The sequence below is a fragment of the Aythya fuligula genome, chromosome 19 (genome assembly GCF_009819795.1).
Source record: "Aythya fuligula isolate bAytFul2 chromosome 19, bAytFul2.pri, whole genome shotgun sequence".
NCBI lineage: Eukaryota > Metazoa > Chordata > Aves > Anseriformes > Anatidae > Aythya > Aythya fuligula.
Window position 1 is genome coordinate 2,561,652 of NC_045577.1, and position 15,849 is coordinate 2,577,500.

The 15,849-nt window shown below is 56.5% G+C and overlaps 2 protein-coding genes across 2 annotated transcripts in view; one reads left to right on the top strand and one right to left on the bottom strand.

The window, feature by feature from the left end:
- The first annotated feature begins 412 nt into the window (after nucleotides 1-412).
- PHF19 (PHD finger protein 19) lies at nucleotides 413-6,873 on the top strand. The gene is made up of 15 exons (XM_032200495.1): nucleotides 413-478; nucleotides 1,668-1,868; nucleotides 2,142-2,223; nucleotides 2,386-2,481; nucleotides 2,573-2,673; nucleotides 2,789-2,937; nucleotides 3,237-3,332; nucleotides 3,570-3,638; nucleotides 4,433-4,553; nucleotides 5,140-5,207; nucleotides 5,316-5,486; nucleotides 5,558-5,645; nucleotides 5,819-5,904; nucleotides 6,022-6,117; nucleotides 6,258-6,873. Exons 1-15 carry the CDS (start codon nucleotides 413-415, stop codon nucleotides 6,607-6,609), a joined length of 1,842 nt encoding a protein of 613 aa, XP_032056386.1. The 3' UTR covers nucleotides 6,610-6,873.
- Nucleotides 6,874-8,150: 1,277 nt separating this feature from the next.
- CUTA (cutA divalent cation tolerance homolog) overlaps nucleotides 8,151-15,849 on the bottom strand; it is a 9,292-nt gene continuing 1,593 nt past the window's right edge. The window contains exons 2-6 of the mRNA XM_032200621.1: nucleotides 15,009-15,157; nucleotides 12,035-12,094; nucleotides 11,248-11,293; nucleotides 10,836-10,885; nucleotides 8,151-10,311 (exon numbers count right to left, since the gene is read on the bottom strand). Coding sequence (XP_032056512.1) covers nucleotides 10,209-10,311; nucleotides 10,836-10,885; nucleotides 11,248-11,293; nucleotides 12,035-12,094; nucleotides 15,009-15,157 — 408 coding nt within the window. The 3' untranslated portion in view covers nucleotides 8,151-10,208. The remainder of the gene's footprint in view (nucleotides 10,312-10,835; nucleotides 10,886-11,247; nucleotides 11,294-12,034; nucleotides 12,095-15,008; nucleotides 15,158-15,849) is intronic.

The following is a 15,849-nucleotide window of genomic DNA, read 5'->3' on the forward strand; positions in this document are numbered from 1 at the left end:
CGTGCCATGCTGTGCAATGCCATAGTGTGCCGTGCTATAGTGTGCTGTGCCATGGTGTGCTGAGCCGTGCCATGCTGTGCAATGCCAGTGTGCCGTGCTATAGCGTGCTGTGCCGTGCTGTGCTGAGCCGTGCCATGCTGTGCCGTGCTATAGTGTGCCGTGCCGTGCCGTGCCACGCTGTGCCGTGCTATGGCGTGCAGTGCCGACCCTCCCGTGCTGAACCGTGCCAGCCCGAGCCGTGCCGTGCCACGCTGCGCTGTGCCATAGCGTGCCGGGCCACGATGCCCAGTGCCACCCCGCGCCGTGCCGAGCCGTGCCAGGCCGAGCCGAGCCCTGGGAGGCGGCGGCGGCGGAGGCGGCCCCGCGCTAATTGCATAATTGGGACGTCAATGCCCGCGGGAAGCGCGGGAAGATGGCGCCCCGCGCCCTGCCCCCGCCGCACGCCGCCGCTCCCCGTTGCGGCCCCGGCGGCCCCCGGGCGGGCGGGCGCTGACCCGGCCCGGCCCGGCCCGACGGCAGAGGGGGCGGCGCGGCACCGAGCGGTAAGGGCACGGCTCGGCACGGCTGCGGAATAAAGTGGGGTGGGGGGAGAGAGAGAGCAGCCCACGGCGGGGAGGGAAGGCGACGGGGCGGTGGGAGCGGGAGGGATGCGGAGGGATCCGGGGGGAGCGGGAGGGATGCGACGGGACGGGAGCGGGAGGGACGGGACGGGGCTGGGAGGGACGGGACGGGGCTGGACGGGACGCGACGGCGCCGCAGCGCCTTTGAATGAGCCAATGGCGGCTCCTCGCCGCCGCCCGCCGCTCCCCGCCGCCGCCCGGCAGGTGCCGCCGGGGCTGGGGGAGCCCGACGGGGAGAAGGGGGGGGGGGGACCGGACGGGGCGGCCCCGAAAACGGCCCCGCGTTGGGTTGGAGCTGGGGCTGGGGGCGCAGCTCGGGACCCCCCCGGTTGGGCGCTGACACGCGGCGGCGGCGGCGGGCGGGCGGGGGCAGCTCCGGCCCCCGGGGGGGTCCCCGCGGCTCGGCCGCTGCCGGCGCTGAACGGGTGGCACCGGGACCGCACCCCCGGGGAAGGGAGGGAGGGAAAGGGGGGGGGGGAAGAGGCTTGGGGCTGGTTTAGGGGTGGCTCAGAGCGGTGCGAGGGGAGCTGCAGGGAGGCGCAGCTGCCGGGCGCAGCCTCTTTGCCTCTTTTTTTTTTGCTCCAAATCTTTGCGGGGAGCGAAGCCCGGCCGCTGGGTTTCACTCGCAGGTTGGGGCTCCCGGCTCCCCCCCCTCCTCCGGCTTGGGGAGCTTGTAAAACTGCAAGGCGACCGTCAAGTAAAAATTCACGTTAAGTTTAAAGCTGCAGATCCCCCAAAGGCACCCTCTGCAGGACGGGCTGCGCTCACGGAGCAGCTCGGGGCTGAGGGCGGTCGGGGTCCCTTTACCCCTGCTGGGCAGTGGCGAGGACTGAGGCTGCTCCGGCTGATTTCACAGAAATTACCCGTGGCTGAGCCCAGCTCATCCCCGTTGGCTCTGTGGGCTCCGAGCACTCACTGCAGGGGCTGAGCTATCCACAGGCTCGGTGCCCACGGGCAGAGCCCCCCGTGGGGCCGAGCACCTTGCCCAGCCGGTGGGTTTCTCGCATGACGGCGCGGTGACGAGCGGCTGCGTGTCCCCCCCCCTAGGCTCTGCTCATGGAGAACAGCAAGCTGAACCCCATCATCCGCGATGTCTACGCGGCCGCTGGCCGTGTCCAGCAAGCGCCGGCTGCCACCTCCGCGCGGAGGGGGGGCAGCTGCAGGGAGCTCATGGTCAAGCTGACGGAGGGGCAGTACGTGCTGTGCCGCTGGACCGATGGGCTCTACTACCTCGGAAAGATCAAAAGGGTAAAAGGGGGTCCTCAGAAGGGGAAAGCGGGTGCCCAGAAGGGAAAGTGGGCATCCAAAGAGTAGCTGGTGCAAGCGCCGTGCCCTGGGGTGGCTCGCATGGGTGCTGGCCTGTGCTGCACTGTGTCTTTGGTCATTGGGGATTTTTGGGTTGATGTCCCCTGGGTATCACCCCCAAAACCTGCCTTCCCGCAGCTCTCAGTCAGGAGAAAACAGGAAAGTGTTGGAAATGGGAGTGGAGGCTCACCGATTCTCCCCACTCTGTTCCCGCAGGTGAGTGGCTCCAAGCAGAGCTGCCTCGTGACATTTGAGGACAACTCCAAGTACTGGGTCCTCTGGAAGGACATCCAGCATGGTGAGTGCTGCCCCGTCCTCCCCTGCTGCCGGCATCCCCTTCCCTGCACCCCCAGCCAGTTTCGGAGCAATGTGGGGCGCAGGAGCCTGAGTGCCAGGGGCAGTTGTGCAGGGATGTGGCTGTGCTCCGCATATCTCTGACCCTGCCATCCTTATTCCACAGCCGGCGTCCCCGGGGAGGAGCCCAAGTGCAACGTCTGCCTGGGGAAGACATCAGGGCCTAGGAACGAAATCCTCATCTGCGGGAAGTGCGGGCTGGGTGAGTGCGGGCACATCACACTGCTTCTGCTGCATCCCATGCACTGTTGGTCCGGCCAGCCCGGCGGTGCTGATGCTGAGCCCTCCCGTAGGTTATCACCAGCAGTGCCACGTCCCGGTGGCGAGCGGCGGCGAGGGCCCGCTGGGGACACCGTGGTTCTGTCGCCGCTGTATATTCGCCCTGGCCGTGCGGGTGAGTGGGGCTGCCGGGGGTGCTGGCTGGGGGTGCTGCCCACTCTTGGTGTGGCAATGCAGGATGCAGCCCCCCCGAGTGGCCGTGCTGACCCCCATCCCGCTCGGTCCTGCAGAAGGGGGGTGCCCTGAAGAAGGGAGCCATCGCCAAGACGCTGCAAGCCGTCAAGATGGTGCTGTCCTACAACCCCGACCTGCTGGAGTGGGACTCCCCGCACCGGACCAACCAGCAGCAGTGCTACTGCTACTGCGGGGGCCCCGGCGAGTAAGCACCCTGCCTGCCGGGAGGGCTGTCCCACAAAGTTTAATGTGCAAAAACATTTGCGACACCCAGATGGGGTCAGGGTGGGGATTTTTCCTCTGAGAGAGAAGTCCCCAGCTGGGGGACCATTCCCTGAGGCTGCCCACCCTGTGTCTGTGATCAGGAGGCACCGTTTGCCTCCACCCCTCTGGCTGCAGACAGTGCCAGCCAGGGCCAGACTTCAGCCCCCTGGCTGGGGACGCCAAGGTGGTGGCTGCCACTTGTGCTGCCCTCGCTGTCACCCGGCTCCTCTCCCTCCCCAGGTGGTACCTGAAGATGCTGCAGTGCTACCGCTGCCGGCAGTGGTTCCACGAAGCCTGCACCCAGTGCCTCAGCGACCCCATGATGTTCGGAGACCGGTACGTCCTGGGGTCCCGGGGTCCCATCTGCATCTCCCCCAGCCGGCTGCGGCACTAAGGCGGGTGCTGCTGCAGCCCCATGCTGGGGCGGGGGGAGAAGGGGTGGCCCCATCCCTCAAGTCCTGTTCCTCCTGGTCACAGTCACCCTCAGCACCCAGCACCACCCATCTCTAGGCCCCCAGACGTGCGGGGACGATGCCACCGCTCCTTACGTGCTCCATCCCTGCTGTTTTCCAGGTTCTATGTGTTTTTCTGCTCGGTGTGCAACCAGGGACCTGAATACATCAAGCGCCTGCCCTTGAGATGGTAAGGAACAGCCCCGGCTTCTTTGTGATGCTCTGAGGTCCCTGCTATAGGGCGGCTGTGGGGCACAGGGCTTGCTGGTGCCCTATGGTGCCAAACCCTCACCTTGGGGCCAGCCCCAATGCCGGGTTTCAGCAGTGCGAGGTCATGGAGCATCTCCCACACAGCGTGCTCCAAACCTGCTGTGTTGTCTGGGAGCCAAAGCACACGTTTGCCAGAAGATAATTGCAAAAAGCAATTAGGGGACGCGTCATCAAATTTTGTGATTAAATACCAAGCTCATATGGTACCTTATGGTGCACCTTGGTGGTCCAAAAGCGCTTTATAAAAAGTACTGATGGTGCCAGCAGCCCAGCTTTTCCTTGCAGATGCGTTGCTGGTGTGAACGGGCTGTGGGGATGCTGCAGGGAGCGATGCAGGGGAGCAGGCTGGGTGAGGGATAAGGGAAATCCTCCAGGATATGTTGCTTGGCTTTCATTTTTGGAGACGCAAGTGTAAAGTCCCACAGGGGAGGCGGTTTTGTAAACAGTCTGTCTTCATGTGAGTGAGAACCATCCTGCTCCTGTACTTAACGGCAGCAAGAGTGCGTGGCTGGAGCTTATTAAAACACCAAAAATCTGGGTGTTTGTCCTGGGAGCAGCACGTCCTTGAGCTCCTGGCCTCAGGGAACGTGCTTGGGAATGTCCTCATCCCTGAGGCACAGGGGTGCTGTGCTCTGGGCCATCACGCTTCCCACAACTGTGGTCCCGAAACGTCGGGAGTGGGCTGCTGACCCCTGGCCTTGGTCACTCCCGCAGGGTGGACGTCGTCCATCTCGCCCTCTACAACCTGGGTGTGCAAAGCAAGAAGAAGTACTTCGACTTTGAGGAGATCCTGGCCTTCGTGAACCACCACTGGGACCCTCTGCAGCTCGGAAAGGTAAATGCCCGTGCTTGGGCTGGGCTGGGGGGCAGCAACACAAGGGAGAGCCGCTGATGGGGCGGAAAGTCAGGGCTGGCTGTCCCCAAAGTCATGGTCAGGGGAACGGGGCCTTCCCTGTGGTGGCTGGGCTCGTGAGGCTGAGGCATGTTGGCTGGCAGGTGACGGGTGACCAAGGGATGGAAAAGGACATGTCCATGTGTCAGTGAGGCTGTGGTGCTGGCGGTCCTGCCCTGATAAGCGTGGGCATCTCTGCAAAAATCTGTCTCATGGCACGGACCTGAAGGAGCCCGCAGCCCTGCTCATCCCCACAGCACTCGGCGTGGGGAGCTCATGCTCCAAGCTCACTTAATCGACTTTGCGATGGGATTTTCCTGTTTGTGATGTACCTGACAAGCTTCCCAGTCAGGGCTGGAGCTGGGAGCTGTGATAAAAGCAAGGCGTGTTGGACTCTGTTACGCCGCCGGCGTGGGTTTGCTTCCCTCGCTTTCTGCAGAGGCAGCCGGCGTGCGGGTTCCCCCGTCTGTTCGGTTTTTGCATAACGGCTGCAAAAACGCTGAGCCCGGCCTCTCCTCTGCCCCCACAGCTCACCGGCACCCCTGTGTCCGAGCGAGGCCCCCACCTGCTCAACGCCCTCAACAGCTACAAGAGCAGGTGAGCCCTGGGCATGGCCTGGGGGGAACAGGGCCCAGGAGGGATGCAGGATGCTCCTGCCCACCCTGTCGCGGCCCCCACTCGGGCTGAGGGCTGTTTTCTCCCCAGGTTTCTCTGCGGGAAAGAAATCAAAAAGAAGAAATGCATCTTTCGCCTGCGAATCCGTGTCCCGCCGAACCCCCCCAGCAAGGTGCTGCCGGAGAAAGCCCCGGGCGCGAGCGAGAGCAGCTCCTGCGAGCTGAAGAAGAAAGGAAAGGGCAAATACGTCCACAAAGAGAGGTGAGCGATGAAAGGCGCCCGGGACCCCCAGCGTCACGGTCCCACAGCCTCACCCCCCTCTTGCCTTGCAGCCTGCTGCCGCGGCAGCTCCAGCAGCAGAAGCGGCGAGCGGCGCGGCGGAAGCGGGCCAAGTTCCTGCTGGAGGATGCCATCCCCAGTGTGAGTCCTGCGATGCCTGTCCCTGGGTGGGGAGAGCCCCATCCCTCATCCTGGGGCTGTGTGAAGCCCACCGGGTGCTGTAGGGCTGTGGGAGGGGATGTGCTAGAGGCTGGGCAGAGGGTGCTGAGCCCGGGTCCTGGGCCATATTGAGGGTGCTTGTTTTCACGGTGCAGAGTGACTTCACCTCCGCCTGGAGCACGAACCATCACCTGGCCAGCATCTTTGACTTCACACTGGATGAAATTCAGAGCCTGAAGAGGTGAGTGCCGCCGAGCCAGGCTTGAAGCCCGGGCATGGAGACCCCAGCTGGGTCCCCTGCAGGAGCCTTCCCCTCTGTGGGGTCGGTGCTGGGGCCGACGCTGCCTCCCCTCCCCAGCGCCAGCTCGGGACAGACCTTCCTTTCGGACGTGGACTCCACGGACGCCGCCAGCACCTCAGGCTCTGCCACCACCAGCCTCTCCTACGAGTCCAGGTGAGGGCTGTGCCAGCTTCACCCCCTTTCCAGAAGAGTCCCAGTGGCACAGCTAGGGAGAGAGGGGAGTGAGGGGCTGTTATCTCTCCCCTGAAGCACCCTGACACCCTCATCCCCTGCCCTGTGCCCCTCTCTTGCAGCCGGAGGACAGTGGGCAGCCGCAAACGCAAGCTGGCCGTGCCAGCCTACGCCTCGGCGGGGGCGAAGCGTCGAGGAGGGGAAGCAGGTGGGCGCCCAACCGGGGGCACCCCCGAGGGCAGCGAGGTGGCCTGCGGCCCTGAGCGGCCAGACGACGGCATTGACAGCCACACCTTCGAGAGCATCAGCGAGGACGACTCCTCGCTCTCGCACCTCAAGTCGTCCATCAGCAGCTACTTCGGGGCAGCGGGCCGGCTGGTCTGCGGCGAGAAGTACCAGGTGCTGGCGCGGCGGGTGACGCTGGAGGGCAAGGTCCAGTACCTGGTGGAATGGGAAGGCACGACCCCCTACTGAGCCCCCCGGCCCCGATTCCACTCCCGGAGTGAACATTGGATGTTTGGGGCATGGTGAAACCCCTGGTGCACTGCAGAGGAGGCGGCACTGGCACCACCATGGCCGGGGTGGGCTCAGAGCCCCCCGTGTTTGGGGTCCCGGCTGCCTGGAGCCATGAGGGGTGCAGGCAGCATCCAAACCTGCCCCCATGCTGTGGGGTGAAACCTGCAGCCTTATTATTGTATTTCATTGACAATTTTTACTTTATTGGCCGTTTATACGCGAAGAGAGACGCTTTCCTGCTTCAGCCTCTGGCCAAGCCAGAGGCACCGCTGCAGCGGCGGGGGAGCGGTGAGCGGCTCTGGTCTTTCCTGGCACAGGGGTGCTGCCCTGGGGCTGTCTGTCATGCAGGCAGGCTTCTTGGGCCTCCCAGTGCATCCCAGTGTTGCCACATCCATGCCTTAAACAGCAGCTTTGAGGGGGTCTGGGTGCCAAGCACCAACCACCTCCACTGTCATGCTGAGGAGCCCGACGGCCTGTCTCTGCGCCCCCGGGAAATGGTGGGCGACTCTCGTGGCAGCTGTTGCTTGGGGTTTTCCTTCTCATCGTGAATCCATTCGTTTGAGGAATGCGGTTTGTTCTAATTGAGGGGAAGGTGCCCTGTGTCTGCACACGCAGATGTGTGTGGTGGCCCTCATCCTGTGGCTCGCACCCTGCACGGCGCTGCGGCCACTGCGTTTCCCTGGCCTGACAATCACGTCTTGGAACTGATCAGCCAAAACACATGCACTTGCCTTAAACCACAGCGGGCACTGCCCGGACTGGAGCCTGAGGCCTTTATTGCTGCAGGAAACCCTGTCCTGCAGGTGCCAAACCAGCAGCCAAACCAAAAAGGCAGAAGAGAAGAGGAGGGGAGGCAGCACCGGGGCACTCCCCCCACACGCTGTTACTGGTGTGGGGTCGGTTCTTGCAACGTGGGTCTCTACTGACAGAGAATGAGCACCCCCTTCTTGTCTAAAGCAATACTGTCATGTTCAGGAGCAAACTGTTGTCTTTTTTTTAAAAAAAAAATCTAATATCAGACATACCTGTTAGATTTTTTTCTAAGATATTTTTATGTGTATTTAATGTTGCTCTCCTCTCTCCCCCTCCACCATTGTGTCTGCCCCACGGTGTGGGTGAGCTGTGTGGTCCTGCTCTGTCTGCACGCCCTGTCCTTGTAGCATCATTGTTTGTATGTGTGCTTTTGTGATCTACCAGCCGGAGGATGAATCTAAAAGGTTGTTTTATTGAAGAAGTGTTACCTAAACTGCTCGCCATGTGGCTGGGTGGTGCACTGTAAAGATGCAGAGTGAGGTGAGGTATGGGGTGCAGGGTGTCCTGCTGCTTCACCTCCAGTAAAGGTGAATATCCATGGTTGTGACCAGCACTGGAGAGCAGGTGATGTTTGCAAACCAGAGGCCAAAGCGTAGTCCTGGAAAATAGACTGTTGCTTCAGCTACTGCCACAGCAAGGTGGTGCGGGAGGCCGGCGGTTGGATGGGGAGGTGCCTGCATGTCTCAGGCCGGGCATGAGCTGCTTCAGCAGCTGTGCTCTGAGCCCGAATACTCAGCACAGCAAGTAAAAGCCTTTTAATTCCCTTCTGATGAGTTACCTGGCATTCTGCTTGGTAGAGAAGCTGCTGGTGCAGCGTGTGGCTGGGACACGAGGCTCTGCCCAGCTCCAGCCACGGGACAGTTTGAGCCGAGCAGGGTCAGGTGAGCTTTGGGAGATGATGCTGGCACCATCGAGGTCTGCATCCCAGCTCTCTGGGCTGGGATATGCTTCTGGGGAGCCCCTCGTCTTGAGAGGCATCACTGCTAAGCCCCTCATGCCTGGCAGGGACGGTGCAGCTCAGCCGGGTCCCTCCCTATCCTGCCAGCGTTGGTTGCCAGAGGAGCACTTACAGTATTTCCCTTTCACGAGTGCCTATGAAGCCCTTATTATTGTCCGAGTTGCTGCCCTGGGGAGGGGCTGGGGGCTGCCAAGAGCCATCCCAAGGCCAAGCAGGTTTATTCCCATGGGATGTGCCAAGGGGACATTGCACACATGGGTGCATCCATGCTGTGGTGGCCCCAGCTCAGCAGCTCCTCCTCTCCCTCTCTTCTCGCAGAGAACTGAATGTGGAGCCTTTAAAAATATTTTTGTTCCAGAATATATTTTGCATTAGTTGTAATAGATATTATAATGACTCTGTGCACCTTCTAAAGATTTATGATTTCAGGTTGCTGCTTGTAATAACCAACTCTTGTTATATCCAAGTTGTAATTAATATGTCTGATGTACAATTAAAAAGTCTTTTTTTTAACATCACTGGTTCTTTGTGGTACCAGGATTACTGAGTTAGGGCAGCTGGGGGCTGGGGGTCAGTGCTGCTGCTTTCTTCATGTGCTCTGCTCTTTTTTTGCCAGACAAAGTACCCAGCTGGGATCCTGCCACTCCTGACTTAGCACTGGGAAGTTTCCAGCTCTCAGAGCTCAGACCATTTTCCCTGTCAACTTCTTTCCTGCACCTGCTACCCCGATAGCTGATGGGGCCATGTAAATCTGTGGCCCAACACCTGCAAGGCTCCCTGTATCACTTTTCCACCACCTGAGATGAGCAGGTCAGAGCCAGCAGAGCATCACCTGGCATCAGGCTGCAGGGAATTGCTGCAGAGCCCCAAGGGACCCTCCTGCCCTGCTCACTGTGGATGCTGCACCCGCAAACTGCAACAACTCATGCATCTGTGCAGGTAGGAACATTCCTATTTATTCCTTTCACTGTCACATAACTGACTTGGTATTGGTTCTTAAGTTACATCCAATTACGCTACGTGAGCATCTTTTTACAAGGCTGAACTTGGCCTGGGTGGAAAGCAACCATCCAGGCACAGGTGGGGGACGCAGCCCCTGCAGCTGGGCAATGCCCTGCTCCAGCTGGCACCCGGGTTCCCTGATCTGGCAGCGGCTCAGCCCGGCTCAGCAGGAAGGGCACTGTCAGTGTGTGCGCTCACTGGGGCTCCTGGCAAGTGCCTGCAGCCTCTGCTCAAGTTTGCTCTTTGCTTGGATTTTGTCAGACGAGCCAGCAGGCTGGATGACAGCAGGAGAGGGTGTGAGCCAGTGCCTTGCGGGGTGCCTGGCCACATCCTGCTGCCTGCGGGCTGGGGAAGCGGGAGGCTGAGCGGTGCAGATGCTGTGACAGCTGCTGCAGCAGAGCCAGGAAAGGGTCTCAGGCGCCGGCTGCAGGACGCCTGGGGACTGCCAGGCCACGGCCACCACCTGGCTGCTGGGGGCCTGAAATATCCCCCGGTGCCGTGGGGTCTTGATGTGAGCACCTCTGGGTATCCGTGGCTGCAACACTGCGGCCCCTTAGTGCCCTTCCCTGCTGCCTCCAGGCTCGATGCTCCCTGCAGCACAGTGTCAGGCCAAGGAGGGGACATTTCAAGTGCAAATAAAACTCCCAGTCCCAAGCTTCTGTGCCGTAGCAAACCCACAGGGATACAAGCTGCCTCCCTGCGTGTGCCTGCACAGGGACACCAGTGGGACAAAGCACATTTTGTCGCGTCTCCCCGAAAGCAGGCTGGTTTCTACACTCTTTCTTTAATCCCGTGGGACGTTTTCTTCTATCCATTTGAGGTAGAGAGGGTTTCCTTGGTCAATAGGCAGGCTGATGACTTCGGGAATTTCAAAGGGATGGATGGATCTGAAGTGGAACCAGATGCAGAGAACAGAGTCACGGACCCATCCCTGCAGCAGGAACAGCCCCGCGCCGGCTCGCAGGCGCAGGAAGCAGAGGTCTCTGCTCGCAGCGGCGCGTGTCAGCCGTGCCCCACGCGCCCCACCAACTTCAAAGCACTCGCCTCTCCTTTTTGCCATGTGAGAATTTTGCTTTGAGTTTGGGGTTTACCACAGCCAACAGCTGACTGCCAGGGGCCATGGCTGTGCTCAGCGCTTGGCGCTGGGGAGGGCAGGAAGCCTGCCGGGAGGCAGCCGGGCAGTGACCTGCGTGAGCAGAAGCTTGGTTGGAGCCCAGTAGCTGATACTCCTGCAAACCCGTTCTGAGCTGAAGCAGTGTCTGGGTTTTTAGGGCTCACAGGGTACATCCTGCAGCACTTGAAACCCTTCTAGGTAGGACCTGGCTCAGGGAGCCTGAATCCTAAACCCCAAACATGAGCTGGCAGTGTACCTTGGATGGAAACCGTGTGCTCCCCTCAGCCAGAGCCTCACCTGATGTAGTTGGACAATTCACCTATTTTGGATGTCCTTGTTTTCACTAACTGCAGAGAATAAGAGAAAAAAAAAATTAAAAGGGAGAAATAAAGGGAGGGAGCAATTGCACATATACAGCCTCACTGCATCTGGCCAGCTCTGGCAGTGGGACAGGAGCAACCCTGGTCTCTGCCCTGGGTCTGCCCCCGTGCACCAGGCCAAGGGGCCGAGCCAAGCTGCTCCCCCTTGCCATACCCACAGTGGGGTGATTGGGATCCCTAAGAGCAATCCCAAATCTCAGGCAGATTGCTGCCACCCTCCCCAAAACACCCTGTAGCTCCTTTTGGCTTTTGGCTTGGGCTCTCTAGGATGTTTGTTGTTGTTGTTGTTGTTGTTGTTGTTTTTTATGAGATAAGGAATTGTCACTTACCAGCAGTATTTCTGTGGATTCTTCCAGTTCCCCTTTCCAGAAATACCTGTATTTAAAAGAGAAGAATAATCAGTGAATACAGCTATAGGTGCAGCCATGCTGATCCCCCTGGGGGGTTCAGTTTCCCTGCTTGGTGCTATCTGCACATATCCCCTAAAAATCTGCTGTCCTTGTGACTGAGCCACCCTTGCTGTGCCAGGTTAAGGTTGCTGGGGGCAGCAGGACAAGGCAAGGTGAGGGGCTGGGACTGGAGCCAGGGACTGCGATGTGGGCATCTGGCTCCCTTTGTCCAGCAGGGCCAGATCAAGAGTGCTCCTACTGGCTGTTTTGGGGCTTTGCTCCTTAACCTCTCTAAAACAAGGGCAATCCCTTTGCACGGATGGCTGGGGATACCTACGGTGCCTGGCTGGCTTTATTCTGAGGTAGAAGATACGTTCTTCCTTCCTGAAGGTGCTGCTTAATACCGCAAAAGCCTTTACGGTCCCTATCCTAGCTTCTTTTTAGGTTGTCTACAAACAGGAGCTGCATCCTCAGGACCACAAATCACCCTGCTAGATCTCTGTAGCTAAGTAACCAAGAAATAAATGGTCCCTGCTGGCAGTCAGAGCATCTGTGCTCCTTAATAAGCTCAGTGCACTCTGCACGGGTGAGGATCATCTCAGCCACCCCCAACAACCACCAGAACATGTGCTTCCATGCCCTGGGAGCCTCAGGGGCCCTCTTCCTCGTCCTCCTCCCCAGCAGCCCAGGGTTGCCTCCTCCTTTGGGAATCCCCAGCCCAACTTACAAGGCTGAGCTCTTCGGCAGGATGTTCACGTAGGCAGCCAGTCTCTTGTCCATGATGCCCCTGGGTGAAACAGGAGGGAGTTAGTGCCTGCCCCCGGCCGTGACAGCCGGGGCTGGGATGGAAGCTGAGGGGTTTTTCTCCCAGCTATGTATATATATCAAGCTGTGCTTCTTCCTCGCAGAGCGAACTAAATGTGGAACTTGTTAATTTAACAACATCAAGAGTTTTCTACCCAAAATGTCCTAGAAATCCGAAGCCTAAATAAACTCCTTCCCCCGTGCTTCCTCCTTTAGTTGTGGGCTGATTTGTTATTGCAGAGCTGCTTGGTCTGCCAGCAGAAGTGGTATTTGAGTGATTAAATAGTATTGAAGCAAACTCAGGGTGGAATTTTGGAAGAACTAGGTCAAACGTTGTATTTGCTGACCACAACAATGTCTGGGCCCTTCTGTCAGTGGTGGCAGCCTCGTCCCTCCTGCAGGCGCCTCTTACAGGCTCTGTGCTGGTGCCTTTACCTTTCTTTAACACTAGCCTTGCTGGGAACTGTTCTGTACAGAGGGCTTGAACAGTGCAAACGCTGAACTACTGAATGATCTTGAAGTGCAGAGAAGATGACAGTTATTAGATATGGGAAGGCTTGATTCAACACCCTGCAAAAATTAACCCTTAGTGAGCTAAAGAATCGAACCCATTCTGTTTAAGTGCTGCTTCAATCCTTACACCCAGGTTATGATACAGGCTGAAGGTGATGGCAAAATAAAGTATAAGAAATCTTAGCTTTCAAAAAGACAGCCTGAACTGTAATTACCCCTTGGATTTAATGTCAAAGCTCGGCAAGGTGGCGGAGCTGGGTGTCCCTCTACCAAGGGGCTGCAGAGGAGGACAGCTGTCCCCGCAGGCCTAGGCTGTTTGCTCTAACCACGTGTAGCCAGCACGAGTCATTTAATGCTTGTAAAGCATCTTGAGTTAATCTGTGGACCAACAAACTGCAGCAGCACACAGGGAGATATCCCCGCTGCGCTTATCATGTCAGACACATGGCGCAAATCACTTTGTTTTGCCATCTGCAACTTCCAAGCCACTTGAGCGCAGGAGCCTTTTCGATTTGGGTGAGTGCCTCCTAATTACTTCTGCTTTGCCCCAATAAATGGTGATCTTAACCGATATCTTGAACTTTGTTCCAGCAAGCTGAGCGGAAACGAGCAGCCACCATGGTAACGGGAAACATTATAAGAAGCTGAACGTGGTCTGTGGAAAACGTCTGCATAATAGATGGTATCTTTGGGTTGGGTACTTAATGCGTGTTTCTTTGTCCCTGCCTGACTAAACTATGGGCTCTGAAATGAGACAGATGAAATATTAATAAGCAGAAAAGCCAAGAAAAAAGATACACACAAGTCTGAGGCAGAGCCAGAGGCTCACAGGCTGCTCAGGTGTTAGATGAGCTACGTGAGATGCAAGAGGCTGCACCATCCAGCCCGGAGGGGCCAACTTCTCACAGCGGGCACAGGGGAGAGGCTGGATCTTCTGGGTGGGCTAGGGCTCTCTTCTGAGGATTTTAAGTTATCTCATCCAGATAGACTGGGTTAGAGATAGTGCAAATGAACAAGCCAGGTGCTGAATTTTACCAATAGTTAGTCTGTTTTCACAAACCCTGAACTTTTCCTTAAAACCAGCAGACAATTTCCTTGCAGTCTGATCCTTCAAAGTAATTGCTCCTCCACTGAGCAACATGAAAGAAGAATAGACATGACAGTACCAGGAAACAGGTGGGTGGGAAAATGAGTGTAGAAGCCCTCTGTCATCCTTTACAAATGTTACTCATTCCTACAAATTCCAGAACAAAAGAAAAATTACTCCACCAGTAAAAATGCAACCAGAGTACATAAATCTCAGCAATGGGGTGTGATTTATTTCCTCTCCCTTCCCTGCAGGATAATGATCAAAGAGTGGAAAACTTTTGCAAAAGAGTTAAGATTAAACATTTTCAGGAACTGAGGGATCTTTTCAGCAGTCACGTACAGTTACTCGTTTTTCAGAAGACATCCAGCAGTACAAATATAATTCTAGTTGAATTTCTTAATACAGTTAAAGTATTTAAGGTGACACAAAATCCCTTTCAGTAGCCGGTCAGCTCCTGAACGGCTGCTTGGGAACGGTCAGCTATTACAGAAGACGGGGAGAGTTTTTGGCAAGCAGGAGCGCAGCAGGAAAAACAGCTCACAGGAGGTGTCGCAGGAAACTTAATGGTCCATCATAAACATTTTGCCAGTCAACACAGTTTCAGTAATTTGAACAAACCATCTATTGAGTCAGGGACTGACGGCTATGTGGAAAAACTGCATGCAAAACATCGTGCAATGCATGTGATACATTGAAAGAGGGAAAAAAAAATCAAGGTAAAGCCCTCATTCCTTGAAGTTTGTTTGGTGAGCAGCATGCAGGCTTTCAGGTGGTATCTCACAAGTGCCTGCTCTGTGTTTTCTGTGGACCACTTCTGCTTTTATTTATTTTTATATTAGTGCACGGTGCTTTATAGCTCTCCATAAACACTTATTCTGGAATTTGTTAACTGTGTTGTTCAGAGAAAAAGGAAGATTATAGCACATCAGAGAACATGGGGCTGGGGCTTCATCCGAGGACCCAGAGATTTAGGGACATGGTTTTAAAACTGATCTTGAAAACGAAAGGCAATGGAATAAATTAAGAATTAGCTTGATGTGTTACTTAGCACTGACTTCAGAGGTAATTATCAGCTTGCTTTTAGAAAGCACAGCTCTTGTTAAGTGGATATGTGATACAGAGAGAGAAAATGAAAGGGAGTATAGGAGAAAAGGAGCACTTTTCAGGCAGAAATGTGAAACCCCTAAACCAGCAGAGAAGTGCAGCTCCTCTCAAGGGACAAGGAAAAGCTTTTTTCCACAAAAAGCTACTTTCGAATAATTCAAGCAGACAAGCAGGGGAAATTTCTCTGTACCTTGCAATATCCTTGGCAATCTGCTCGTTGAGACAGTTGATGAAGGCAATGGAGTGGGTCCCAGAGATGTAGCTGCCAGTGACGGCAGCGTGCATCTGGAGAGCAAGACTTCTCAGCACTGGATACATCAGTAAAGACAGAGTCATCACCTAAAATGCAAAATATGAGTGCTGGTGTAAAGTAAATTGTTGCATTTCCTAAAAAATAAGCATTTACCTTACCTCTGGCTCAAAAGAAGCCTCCAATCTTCTTTCTTTCAACATTACAGTAATGTTTATTGAAATTTAAGTGAAAACATACTCACAGAGAGATTTATTCCCCTACAATGGGGCCAATCTAATACTGTGCCACGCTGCCTCTGTTAAACTGTGGTTCTGTTTCAAAAAGGAGTGAGAAGGGAACCACACGAGGCTTGGCTCCCACACCAGGCTCATCTACTTTCCTGCTCAGGACACATCCCGCAGCCATCTGCTTGCTGTACGTCCAGGGTGAAGCACATTGGGTCCTCTGGGAAAGAGGGGGGACAGAACCTCGGCCTTGCTGGGGATGTGGAAGGAGGAAAGCAGTATTTCCAGGAGAGGTGGGAGTCTGGATAATACATTCTGTGCAGGCCCTGGAGAGCTTTAGTCCTTTCCTGCAAACCCAGAACAATTACTGCATTCTGCTGACAGATGCTTCACAGTCCACCCAGGCTATCATGCAGCCCTCGCATAGCAGGCAAGGGAGGGCAGGACTTAAATGTAGGTTTAAAGTTCATTTCATCTTAATTAACAGATAAGAATAGTACAGTCAAATTCAATCCTTTCAGGCACAGAAATCCTAATTGACACAGCCAGAGCCT